Source organism: Oncorhynchus kisutch, linkage group LG25, assembly GCF_002021735.2.
Source record: "Oncorhynchus kisutch isolate 150728-3 linkage group LG25, Okis_V2, whole genome shotgun sequence".
In the NCBI taxonomy this organism is placed as follows: Eukaryota; Metazoa; Chordata; class Actinopteri; order Salmoniformes; family Salmonidae; genus Oncorhynchus; species Oncorhynchus kisutch.
Window position 1 is genome coordinate 20,492,075 of NC_034198.2, and position 14,151 is coordinate 20,506,225.

The 14,151-nt window shown below is 40.6% G+C and overlaps 1 protein-coding gene across 1 annotated transcript in view; it reads left to right on the plus strand.

The window, feature by feature from the left end:
* Positions 1-14,151, plus strand: part of LOC109870303 (heat-stable enterotoxin receptor-like) — a 24,578-nt gene continuing 10,427 nt past the window's right edge. Inside the window, exons 1-13 of the mRNA XM_031805015.1 lie at positions 1-777; positions 1,106-1,218; positions 1,310-1,377; positions 1,684-1,899; positions 2,166-2,287; positions 6,520-6,619; positions 6,847-6,961; positions 7,776-7,917; positions 8,052-8,134; positions 8,241-8,349; positions 10,550-10,631; positions 10,738-10,840; positions 10,959-11,021. Coding sequence (XP_031660875.1) covers positions 564-777; positions 1,106-1,218; positions 1,310-1,377; positions 1,684-1,899; positions 2,166-2,287; positions 6,520-6,619; positions 6,847-6,961; positions 7,776-7,917; positions 8,052-8,134; positions 8,241-8,349; positions 10,550-10,631; positions 10,738-10,840; positions 10,959-11,021 — 1,530 coding nt within the window. The 5' untranslated portion in view covers positions 1-563. The remainder of the gene's footprint in view (positions 778-1,105; positions 1,219-1,309; positions 1,378-1,683; positions 1,900-2,165; positions 2,288-6,519; positions 6,620-6,846; positions 6,962-7,775; positions 7,918-8,051; positions 8,135-8,240; positions 8,350-10,549; positions 10,632-10,737; positions 10,841-10,958; positions 11,022-14,151) is intronic.

The following is a 14,151-nucleotide window of genomic DNA, read 5'->3' on the forward strand; positions in this document are numbered from 1 at the left end:
ACCTTGAACAATGAATGGTGAGAAAGTTATTGGTAGACCAACCCATCCCTCAGACTATGTGTCGATTCCAGTTGTTCATTAACAGGTGAGTTAAGAAAGCAGGTGAGTTGTCGAATCTGAGCGGAACAAAGCAGGTGTGTAAATCCATACATCCTTGTTTTGAAACAAAGCAGTCGATCAATGAAAGATTTCACAGTAAGTAGTTAAATGAATGAAAAACGTTTGAGACATTCAGAGAAGTAAATACATTTTTATAGGCTGTTTTTCACACACCAATTTTGTTTTCCAACTGGAAAAAGTACATGTGCTGAATGGAATATATCTTGCGTGAGAATATTGCGATATTTGGAATACAGAATAAAAGGGATGACAAGTAACTTTTTACTTTTTGGAATTATTAGAACATTTCTGGCAAATGGATTTTACCCACCCACAGCTCAATGTCTTGTCATTGAACATCTCAACATCATTGGTACCAGAACAGGTCATCTAGACTGGGAAATCCAAAGACTCTCCTTATGAAAAATAGGAACATTCATTAGCTTATACATTAAGTCCTCAGAATGGCTCATAGAGGTTGGTGGGTGTGTGTCTGCTGGATGGTGTTGATCGCAGGCCGATGCGAGGCGATATACCCTCACTGTCTGGATGGGATCATGATGAACGTAGTTCTGCTGGATGACGACATCTCTCCCTGGAGTATGACATTTGTCCGTAGCGCTGTGGAGAGTGCGATCCAGCTCGACGCTGAACTCCCCTGTAAAAGCTGTCCAAACGGTAAATGTAATTATAATTTAAAAACTGTAAATTAATAGAGCATTTGTACAGGGTTGCTGGTTCAAGTCCCACCATGGCTGAGCCCCCTTAATTGGTAGTGCACAATTATCACGTATAGCAGACTATAAAAAACAAAATTGGTTTATAAGGATATCCTAGGCCTACATTGTGTTATAGATGTAAGGACCTTAGCCTAACCTAAATATTTTTAGCTTAATTTTTTGTGATTTAACTTATCAGCTCAGATTTGATGTTCTGCTGACTTACTATCTGTGGGTCCGTAATCTTTATGCCACCATTATGGTGTATTGATGTTTTCTTTTCCAAGGAGTGAAGCGAAACCTGACTGCAAACTTCCTTGGGCTCGAGACTAGTTTGTACAGCAAGAAAGGCTGCAAAAGCAGCACTTGTGAAGTGGTGGAGACCTTGAAGAACCTAACTGTGAGTGTTAACCAACTCTCTCACACACACAGACACACACACACACACACACAAATATTCACATATCTAAGCTGCTTCTCCTTTGTTTCAGAAAACAGGCCAGGAGGGCTGGGTTTTGCTGGGGCCCACCTGTACCCATGCAACCTTTCAGATGGTTGAGTAAGTGTTGTGTTGCCGTGACACCCTTTCTCTTTTACTTCCTCTATATATATTGCCCTCACCTTTATTCAACTTGTTTACTATTGTAGTTACATTTTAATAACACAGTAATTTATTACATACTGTTGTCATTCTCCCACTCTCCCCTGTGTGTATCTGTCTGTCTTTCTGTCTCACATACCCTCCATCCCTCTGCCCATATCCCTCTCTCTCTCTCTCGCTGTCTCTCCCTCTCTCTATCTCCATCCCTCTTTCTCTCCCTCTCCCTCCCTCAATCCCTCTCTCCCTCCCCTCTCAATGTTCCAGTCAAGAGGTTGGTCTGAAGCTCCTCATGCCCATCATCTCAGCAGGCAGCTTTGCTCTGTCCTGTGACTACCAAGACAACCTGACCCGCATATTACCCCCTGCACGCAAGATCTCCACATTCTTCACAAAATTCTGGGACTTCAAAAACAATATCAAACCCAAGTGGTCCACAGCCTTCCTCTATAAGAAGCAGGAGAACACTGAGGACTGCTTCTGGTGAGTGATTTACTTGTGGGTCGCTTGTGAGACATTTGTGAGCTGTTTGTGAGTTTCCTTTGAGTTGCTTTTGAGTCACTTGTGTCCTGACTTGTCAGTTCTGTAGGTGTAATATGCTGGAAAAGGGTGAAGGTGGATATTACCTGACAAGTGATTCCGTAGGCTAATGGACAATTTGATGACTGAGAATATTTATTTGTGTATATTATATTTGCTTAGATGTGATGTTGATACTGATGTCATTGTATTTCCCCAACCCTCCTCAGGTACATCAATGCACTTGGTACAGGCTCAGCCCACTTTTCCTTACATGTCAAAAATACCCAAGTTATAACCAAAGCGGAAGACCTTAGAATGGAATTAAACTCCAAAAAGAGGACAAGCAATTGTAAGTAAACCCACATCATCTCACTCCAGAACATTTTGAATGGGGTGGACAGGGTGGGGCACAGACCCAGTTTAGGGTGCCATAACATTTGCAAGGTGGATTTTTTGTATATAATTATGATGGTTCAACGCATTAAATGCTTCAGCTTAGCGTTGGTACATTTTATAGTTCAAATAAATCATGAGTCAATTCCAAAAGTCTTGTTACAGTGTTTGCATTCAAGGTCTGAGTTTTATAAAAGGGTATTAGCATTCAGCAGTAAATTCACTTGAAAGTGCCATCACAAGTGCAAGTGACACTGTGACATTAGGGGGCTGTCTATTTTTCTAACTGGATCTCCTATGTTTGCATAGGAGCGATATCATTTTTTTATGGGCTTTATAGTAAAGATGAAATTTAACTGTAAATATGTATTTCATTTTAATATGTCATGAACACAACCAGTCATTATGTTTTCATCTGACTGTCAAATAAATCACTTCAAAAAGTCGGTTAAATACAGTAGGTTACCTGCGTACGTTCGTCCACTTCAAAATAAATCCAACGTCTGAACAATTTTTTTTATTTAAACATTTTTTACCTACGCCGGCGACGCTGGACTGATTGTGCGCCGCCCTATGGGACTCCCAATCACGTCCAAATGTGATACAGCCTGGAATCGAACCAGGGACTGTAATGACACCTCTTGCACTGAGATGCAGTGCCTTAGACCGTCGGGAGCTAAATGCACTGTGCACCCGCCATTTGAATGGAAAGAGATATCTATTACAAACACCATAAGTGTATTGATATTCAGCCTACAAAGTGGCGTGCATTCATGGATATTTTTTTTTGCTTATAAGAAAAAACAAAGTAGAAAATAATTTATAATTCGTGTCTATCCGTGTTTCATAATATTCCTTCAATTCGCACAAGGCTGAATCCATTTCACCAGAGAAAGCATCTGAGCGAGGCAAACAGTCTCCCTCTGTCTTATTATATGAAGCCCATGTACTTTTGAAGTCAGAAGTTTACATAAACTTAGGTTGGAGTCATTAAAACTAGTTTTTCAACCACTCCACAAATTTCTTGTTAACAAACTTTAGTTTTGGCAAGTCAGTTAGGATTTCTACTTTGTGCATGACACAAGTAATTCTTCCAACAATTGTTTACAGACAGATTATTTCACTTACATTTCACTGTATCACAATTCCAGTGGGTCAGAAGTTTACATACACCAAGTTGACTGTGCCTTTAAACAGCTTGGAAAATTCCAGAAAATGATGTCATGGCTTTAGAAGCTTCTGATAGGCTAATTGACATCATTTGAGTCAATTGGAGGTGTACCTGTGGATCTATTTCAAGACCTACCTTCAAACTCAGTGCATCTTTGCTTGACATCATGGGAAAATCAAAAGATATCCACCAAGACCCCAGATAAAGAATTGTAGACCTCCACAAGTCTGGTTCCTCTTTGGGAGCAATTTCCAAATGCCTGAAGGTACCACGTTCATCTGTACAAACAACAGTACGCAAGTATAAACACCATGGGGCCACGCAGCTGTCATACCGCTCAGGAAGGAGACGCGTTCTGTCTCCTAGAGATGAACGTACTTTTGAGCGAAAAGTGCAAATAAATCCCAGAACAACAGCAAAGGACCTTGTGAAGATGCTGGAGGAGACAGGTACAAAAGTATCTATATCCACAGTAAAACGAGTCCTATATCGACATAACCTGAAAGGCCGCTCAGCAAGGAAGAAGCCACTGCTCCAAAACTGTTGTAAAAAAACAGACTACGGTTTGCAACTGCACATGGGGACAAAGATCATACTTTTTGGAGAAATGTCCTCTGGTCTGATGAAACAAAAATAGAACTGTTTGGCCATAATGACCATCATTATGTTTGGAGGAAAAAGGTGGAGGCTTGCAAGCCGAAGAACACCATCCCAACCGTGAAGTACGGGGGTGGCAGCATCATGTTGTGGGGGTGTTTTGCTGCAGGAGGGACTGGTGCACTTCACAAAATAGATGGCATAATGAGGGAGGAAAATTAAGTGGATATATTGAAGAAACATCTCAAAACATCAGTCAGGAAATTAAAGCTTGGTCCGAAATGGGTCTTCCAAATGGACAATGACCCCAAGCATACTTCCAAAGTTGTGGCCAAATGGCTAAAGGACAACAAAGTCAAGGTATTGGAGTGGCCATCACAAAGCCCTGATCTCAATCCAACAGAAAATTTGTGGGCAGAACTGAAAAAGAATGTGCGAGCAAGAAGGCCTACAAACCTGACTCAGTTACACCAGCTCTGTCAGGAGAAATGGGCCAAAATTCACCCAACTTATTGTGGGAAGCTTGTGGAAGGCTCCCCAAAACGTTTGACCCAAGTTAAACAATTTAAAGGCAATGCTACCAAATACTAATTGAGTGTACGGAAACTTCTGACCCACTGGGAATGTGATGAAAGAAATAAAATCTGAAATAAATCATTCACTCTACTATTATTCTGACATTTCACAATCTTAAAATCAAGTGGTGATCCTAACTGACCTAAAATTGAATTTTTATTAGGATTAAATGTCAGGAATTGTGAAACTGAGCTTAAATGTATTTGGCTAAGGTGTATGTAAACTTCCGACTTCAACTGTATGTGGACACCTGCTCGTCGAACATCTCATTCCAAAATCATAGTCATTAATACGGAGTTGGTCCCCCTTTGCTGCTATAACAGCCTCCACTCTTATGGGAAGGCTTTCCACTAGATGTTGGAACATTACTGTGGGCACTTGCTTCCATTCAGCCACAAGAGCATTAGTCTGGTTGGGCGATTAGGCTTGGCTCGCAGTCGTTCCAATTCATTCCTAAGTTGTCGATGGGTTTGAGGTCAGGGCTCTGTGCAAGCCAGTCAAGTTCATCCACACAGTTCTCAACAAACCATTTCTGTATGGACCTCACTTTGTGCATGGGGGCATTGTCATGCTGAAACTGCCAAGGGCCTTCCCCAAACTGTTACCACAAATTTGGAAGCACAGAATTGTATGGAATGTCATTGTATGCTGTAATGTTAAGATTTCCCTTCACTGGAACCAAGGGGCCTAGCACGAACCATGAAAAACAGCCCCAGACCATTATTCCTCCTCCACCAAACATTACAGTTGGCACTATGGATTCTTGCATGTAACGTTCTCCTGGCATCCGCCAATCCCAAATTCGTTCATCGGAGTGCCAGATGGTGAAGTGTGATTCATCACTCCAGAGAACGGTTGGCATTGCGCATGTGATCTTAGGCTTGCGTGTGGCTGCTCGGCCACGGTTGCAACACAGTAGTGAGTGTTGCAACCGAGGACAAACAATTTTTGTGTGCTATGCACTTCAGCACTCGTCGGGTCCCATTCTGTGAGCTTGTGTGGCCTACCACTTCGCGGCTGAGGCGTTGTTGCTCCTAGATATTTCCACTTCACAATAACAGCAGTTACAGATGACCGGGGAAGTTCTAGCAAGGCAGAAATGTGACAAACTGAGGTGGCATCTTATGACGGTGCCACATTGAAAGTCACTGAGCTCTTCAGTAAGACCGTTCTACTGCCAATGTATGTCTATAGAGTTTACATGGCTGTGTGCTAGATTTTATATACCTGTCAGCAACGAGTGTGGCTGAAATGGGTGTCCAAATCATTTTGGCCATGTAGTTTATCTGATGCTGTCTGGCCAAAAAGAATACGACTATTTTCTATACTATTTTTGTCAAGTCAGCATGTCATACTATCTATCTATCTATCTATCTATCTATCTATCTATCTATCTATCTATCTATCTATCTATCTATCTATCTATCTATCTATCTATCTATCTATCTATCTATCTATCTATCTATCTATCTATCTATCTATCTATCTATCTATCTATCTATCTATCTATCTATCTATCTATCTATCTATCTATCTATCTCTCTATCTCTCTCTCTCTCTCTCTCTCTCTCTCTCTCTCTCTCTCTCTCTCTCTCTCTCTCTCTCTCTCTCTCTCTCTCTCTCTCTCTCTCTCTCTCTCTCTCTCTCTCTCTCTCTCTCTCTCACTCACTCACTCACTCACTCACTCACTCACTCACTCACTCACTCACTCACTCACTCACTCACTCACTCACTCACTCACTCACTCACTCACTCACTCACTCACTCACTCACTCACTCACTCACTCACTCACTCACTCACTCACTCACTCACTCACTCACTCTCCTCTTCACTGACTGTGCAGTGTTCATAGTGTGTGGGACGCCAGGAGATATCGTGGACCTGAAGAATGGAACTATGGAGGTTGATCCTAGTGTTGTCTTCATCCTGGTCGATCTTTACAAGTTAGTCCTCTCTCTTTCTCTCACTCTCTCTCTCTATCCTCATTTCTCTCTCTGCCTCTCTCTCTCTCGCTCTCTCTCTTGCTTTTTCTCTCTCCCCGGTCTATTATTTGTGTTTGCATTTTTTCACCTGAAAAAGTTCAACGAGGCTTAATACTGTAATCGCCTTGCTTGTCAGAGAGCACCAGTGTTTGCAGTGTCATTGACAATGCACCCATGACTCCCCACAGTGATAAGTACTACACCAATAAGTCCTCTATCCCCGCTATGAAGAACGTGTTGGTTCTCACCATGCCCAACACTAGGAACTATACTGTGGACACAGACCTGGGCAACAACGTGACGGTGAGACACCCTGCTGGGCTGGGGCCCTGTCTATCATTGTACTCTGAGGTTGTGTCCAAAATGGCATCCTATTCCCTATGTACTGTACACACTAAAAACAAATGGTTCTATATAGTGCCAAATAAGGGTCAATTGGCTTGTAACCATAGCAGATTACGTTTTGGTGCTAAATAGTGAAATTCTTTGAAGGTTCTATAAAGAAGCACTTCCAACAGTCCCGCTATGGTTTCAACCCTTTCTGGGGCTACTTTATGGAGAGTGGTCCTATATAGAACCTTTCTCAATCTCAAAGGTTCATTGTAGATCTTTTTGAAGAACCATACAGGTTTTTTTAAATTCTGGTTAGCCATATGATATTGTTAAAATTCCATAGGTGTTATAATTGTATTGATTGACAAGTTGAATCAGGAGTTCTAGCTCTGGAACTGCTTTGGATCCCTAAGAAGAGAATTGAGAACCACTGATAGAGTCAAGTGTTCTCAATTGACACAAAGTCATACGTGAGTCTTTCACAAGACACCGTCACTGGCCATAGTCATATATAACATGTAATGGCACTACTGCCCTAAATGTTTACATTAAGAATCTCAGAAAACATCCGACAAAAAATGATTTAGCTTTTTTTATTTTTTATTTTGCTTTTAACAAAACAAATTACATAAACTGGAATGACACTCACTCACAGTTGCACAAAAAGAGCTGTGAGCAAAAATATTATAATGAACTGCTGCCCCTACATTTGAATTATCACTGAAGGAGAAAAAAGTAATGGACTACTTTTGACCAGGGTGCAATTGATCTCCGCTCTCTCCAGATGAATGACTATATGGCAGCGTACCATGACGCAGTGCTGCTGTTTGGTCAGGTGATGAGAAAGATCTGGAGCAAGCCTGAGTCTGAGCTCAACCACACGGAGGTAGTCAATATCAACCACTTCAGAAACATCTCATTTGACGGTAAGAGACCAGGAAACAACACATAAAGCCATGTGGTCTGGCCTGGACATATGGCCACCTGTGTGTGTGTGTGTGTGTTCGTGTAGTTCTGTAGATCTGTTTAGTGTAAGCTGTGTATATGTGTTTCCATAAAGGCATCGCAGGCCACTACAAGTTGGATGACTATGGGGACAGAGACGTGAATTTTTCAGTCATTTACACCACCACTGACAACAAGGTAGGTCAGCTATCATCATTTACATTTTTAGTAATTTAGCAGATGACTTACATCATTCTATCGTGTCAATGTGAATGTTTTAACACTTTCCCTGTCTCCTCCGCAGTATGAAACTTTATTTATATTCAACACTGTCTACAACTACACCAACATTGTCAACAGTAAACCATCCTTCATCTGGGGCAGACATCTCCCAAATGACATTCCAGACCAGGGTAAGGGTTAAACTAAAGCTGAGCGAAATGCACAAAAATCCATATCACGATAAATTGCCTGAATTGATATGCACAGTTTTTTAAATGATCCTTTAAACTACTACTACTAGTTTGATGGTTGTAGCCATCAATTGTACCATTAACAATCACCCATATTAGCAAAATTATTTCATTTTAAACTTCACATTTCTCTAGTATAGGCTACAGTGCTTTCGGAATGTATTCAGACCCCTTGACTTTTTCAACATTTTGTTACGTTGCAGACTTATTCTAAAATGGATTCAAATAATTGTTTTCCTTATCAATCTACACACAATACTTCATAATAACAAAGCAAAAACAGGTTTTTAGAAATGTGTTAAAAAATATTAAAAAACAGAAATACCTTATTTACATAAAAGTTTTCAGATCCTTTGCTATAAGACACGAAATGGAGCTCAGGTGCATCCTGTTCCATTGATCACCCTTGAGATGTTTCTACAACTTGATTGGAGTCCACCTGTGGTAAATTCAATTGATTAGACATTATTTGGAAAGGCACACAACTGACTATATAAGGTCCCACAGTTGACAGTGCATGTCCGAGCAATACCAAGCCATGAGGTTGAAGGAATTGTGCGTTGAGCTCCGAGACAGGATTGTGTCGTGGCACAGTTCTGGGGAAGGGTACCAAAAAAAGGTACCAAAATATTTCTGCAGCATTGAAGGTCCGCAAGAACACAGTGGCCTCCATAATTTTTAAATGGAAGAAGTTTGGAACCACCAATACTGATCCTAGAGCTGGCCACTCGGCCAAACTGAGCAATCGGGGGAGAATGGCCTTGGTCAGGGAGGTGACCGAGAACCCGACGGTCACTCTGACAGAGCTCCAGTTCCTCTGTGAAGAACCTTCCAGAAGGACAACCGTCTCTTCAGCACTCCACCAATCAGGCCTTTATGGTAGAGTGGCCAGATGAAAGACATTCTTCAGTAAAAGACATGGAGTTTGCCGAAAAGCACCAAAAGGACTCTCAGACCATGAGAAACAAGATTCTCTGTGCTGATGAAACCAAGCTTGAACTCTTTGGTCTGAATGCCAACCATCGCGTCTGGAGGAAACCTGGCACCATCCCTACGGTGAAGCATGGTGGCGGCAGCATCATGCTGTGGTGATTTTGTTTCAGACCAGAGACTGGGAGATTGGTCAGGATCGAGGGAAAGATGAACGAAGCAAAGTACAGAGAGATCCTTGATGAAAACCTGTTCCAGAGCGCTCAGGATCTCTGACTGGGGCGAAGGTTCACCTTACAATAGGACAACGACCTAAGCACACAGCCAAGACAACACAGGAGTGGCTTCGGGACAAGTCTCTGAATGTCCTTGTGTGGCCCAGCCAGAGCCCAGACTTGAACCCGCTCGAACATCTCTGGAAATGGAAATACCTGAAAATAGCTGTGCAGCGACACTCCCCATTCCAATCTGACAGAGCTTGAGAGGATCTGCAGAGAAGAATGGGAGAAACTCCCCAAATACAGGTGTGCCAAGCTTGTAGCATCATACTCAAGAACACTCTATGCTGTAATCACTGCCAAAGGTGCTTCAACAATGTACTGAGTCGGAATACTTAAGTAAATGTGATATTTCAGTTTTGTATATGTAATACAATAACAAAAATGTCTGAAATGCCGTTTTTGCTTTGTCATTATGGGGTATTGTGTGTAGATTGATGAGGGAAAAAACTATTATTCAATTTTAGAATAAGGCTGTAAAGTAACAGAATGTGGAAAGCGTCAACAGGTCTGAATATTTCCGAATGCACTGTACTTATAATGGACGATTTCACCAAAATGTCTGCGATAAGTGATCGGTATGGTCTGTGTCTTTCATATTCATTTTTCATCCCAGATCTGATCGATAAGACAGACATGGGACAAGAACCAGTGTTGTGAGATCAAGGTGGCAGGTAGCGTAGGGGTTAAGAGCATTGGGTCAGCAATCAAAAGGTTGCTGTTTCAAAACCGTAAGCCAACTAGATTATTCACCAAGTTGTCTTAGGAATTCGACAGCGATCTTAAGCAAGACACTGAACCCTAAATTGCTCAATTTCAATGTCCAGTAATACCACCTAAATTACCCCCTTCCCTGCACACTCATTGAGAAATTGTATAGCTATGACGCAGTCCATTTTATTGGTCTCCTCATCATAATCATGCCCCCCCAGGTTTGGGGGTGCAGAACATCGTTGTCATTGTCTTAGGTGTCACTGTGGTGGTGGTGGCTACCATTGCATTCATCTTCTACAGGTAAGGCACAAGTTAGAATCACCTTAAATCTGCCATTTTGGTGCCTGATTCCATAGAGGGATGTTTTATGGGAGACCTCTTACACTGTGTTGCTATCTGTTACCAGGCAGAACAGGAGAGAGCGCCAGGTGAGGAAGAGATGGTCTCACATCCACTCTGAACTCATCACCCCGCTGGAGTATAATGAACGTAGCTTGGTCTGCCTCAAGGTCAGCTAGTTCATCAGTGTGCGGCGCCCCTAAGCATGTCATCATTGTGAGATCTCAAAGTTAAGTCACATTCACAAATACGTCTTCTAACTCCCGTCTATGTCCATTTGTTTGTCAGATTGACGAAGACCACAGGACAAACAAAAGTTATATGATCCGCCAAGGACGCTATGATAAAAAGGTAACTCAAACTTATACAGTGCCTTCAGAAAGTATTCACACCCCTTTACTTTTTCCACATTTTGTGGTGTTACAGCCTGAATTTAAAGTGGACTAAATAGAGTTGTTTTTTTCACTAACCTACATACAATAACCCATAATGTGAAAGTGGAATTATGTTCTTTGACATTTTTACAAATGAATTAAAAATGGAAAGCTGAAATTTCTTGAGTCAATAAGTATTTAATCCCTTTGTTATGGCAAGCCTAAATAAGATCAGGAATAAAAATGTGTTTTTGTTTTAAAAAATCATTCAGTTTCCAAATCATAAAACAAAACAACCAATTATCCAACCAAAATCTAGAATTACATTCTTCAGTGATTCACATTGGTTCTATCACTCAAAATTATTAACCTTCTCATCATGATTATAATTACAGATCCATATCTCAATGCATTCTAAATTACTATACATTTAGCAGTGTTTAGACCTCATCAATCGAAATAAAACAATTTCAAACAAGTCTAAATCAATTACGGGCACGGTTGATCAACCCCCTCCCTTTCCCGGCACTCTTCTGGCATTTCTTCATCTTCAGATAGATTCACAGTTCAAAGTGGATGGCCCATGACAATGTCCCAATTTCAATGTCTCACTTGAGCCCCACCACAACGCCTATTATGTCTTGTCCATTTGCCTACCAGTATAGCAGCAACATAAAAGAAGTTTTGGAACGGATCTCTCTTCATGCTCACTCCACATAGATTCATGTTGCACTCCTGAAAGAAGGGCATGAGAGAAAAAGTAGTTGATATTGGATGTTGCACACCAGTTGCTGGCTCGGACTCAGATCTTTTGATAGAAGTGGTGCAGGACATGGCCGTATTTCTTCAGCCAGTTAGAAGGGGTTTTGAGGTCCACACCGTATGGTCAAATGATCCCTTGATGACTATCTGTAGTCACAATCCATAATCTCGAGAAAGGACCGATCAGAACAACAGTTTAATTCAGTTCATTTCTGATTCAGGAAATCCAGACAAGCATTGACTGCATGACAAATGATTACTTTTACCAATATTCTTTAATACCAATTTCTAAAACAAATGTCAAAGAAAATAACATCACATTCTGTTGAAACAATTTTTCCAAATTGGCTTATACTCCCCCTGACACTGTCAACCTCATCGCAGAGTCATAGGATCAGGAAATTATTCCGATCATCCATCAGACCCAATCTGGTGAGATTTATATTGAAACAAAACAGACAAACAACAACACACTCCTTCATACATCATTCGATACATTCCTACATATTACTCAAGGTGTGTAAACTTCAATCCAAAAACCTCAGACTGGTAATTCCCCTATTTTGACACATGACTCACAACGTGATCAATGTATAAAAAACCACAGCACTGCAAATCAAATTAGAGTTACTACCCTTCATAACTCCATTACATGTTTTATTTACCCAGAACTTGATTCAAGGAATAGAACAATAGACCAGAGACAGGACTAACCTTCTCGTGGTCCGAATCACACATAACTATTCACTATAAACTTCTCCGTAATTATCAGTATGATAAATGAACTTCAAATCCTCATCCAATGTCTCTCAGCTTTCCAGCGAGGGTGACCACACTAGAAAGTCAGGACAGAGGTCAGAGGACATTCAAAACGCTCAAATAAGTGTTTCTTTCTCTATTAGACAAATGATTTAAAAACACTCAAACATTTCATACATTTCATATCCAAGGTCACAGTAAGTTTCTTCAGTACATTTTTTAGCAAAAATAATTCATGTGTTCATTTAAAACTCAGAAAATACAAATTTAAGAAAATTCCATGTGTGTGACATTTTAAGATATATTTTCTCTTAAAAAAACAATAAAAATGTTCTCGTGAAAAACCCAATAAAAACAAAAGAAATAACATTTAGTTAGATTCTAGATTGCTAACTCTTAAGCAATTCAAATTCTAAACTCTTATTTTCCAATTAACTTACTATCCTTTGTTACCTTCACTAGTCTACATCTCTGTTTCCTTTAACTCAGAAATCCCTCTACAATCTCTACTATACTCTAATTCTGTCTTTCTGTCGAATGTTACAATTGTATTTTTTTAATTATAGTAAAAACAAATATAACTTCTGCTCACAGGGAGGCCACTTTAATTACTATGTTACCTCTTGTTTCACTGGTTGTACTTTCCCATATGATGCCTTGTGACCCTGCTCTACCAGTTTACTGATGTGATGTGGTGATGTAATTTGTCTATCTTGAAAGGAAAACCCAGAGTTACCTCTGCTGCAGAAAACATGTTCATTAGAGTTACCAGCCTCAGAAATTGCAGCCCAAATAAATGCTTCACAGAGTTCAAGTAACAGACACATCTCAACATCAACTGGTCAGAGGAGACTGCGTGATTCAGGCCTTCATGGTGGAACTGCTGGAAAGAAACCATTACTAAGGGACACCAATAAGAAGAAGAGACTTGCTTGGGCCAAGAAACATGAGCAATGGACATTAGACAGGTGGAATTCTGTCCTTTGTTCTGATGAGTCCAAATGTGAGATTTTTTGTTCCAATTGCCCTGTCTTAGTGAGACGCAGAGTAGGTGAACAGATGACCTCCGCATGTGTGGTTCTCACCGTGAAGCATTGAGGAGGGGTGATGGTGTGGGGTACTTTGCTGGTGACACTGTCTGTGATTTATTTAGAATTAAATTACATTTGAACACGTAGGAGAGTGATGAAGTGCTGTATCAGATGACCTGGCCTCCACAATCAACCGACCTCAACCCAGTTGAGATGGTCTGGGATGAATTGGACCACAGAGTAAAGGAAAAGCAGCCAACAAGAATGATTTATTTCAGCTTTTATTTCTTTCATCACACTCCCAGTTGGTCATAAGCTTACATACACTCAATTAGTATTTGGTAGCATTGCCTTTAAATTGTTTAACTTGGGTCAAATTGTATTTATTTTATTTATTTATTTCACCTTTATTTAACCAGGTAGGCCAGTTGAGAACAAGTTTTCATTTACAACTGCGACCTGGCCAAAAAATGATGAAAAATTCCCTGTCTTAGGTCATTTAGGATCACCACTTTATTTTAAGAATGTGACATGTCAGAATAATAGTAGTGAGAA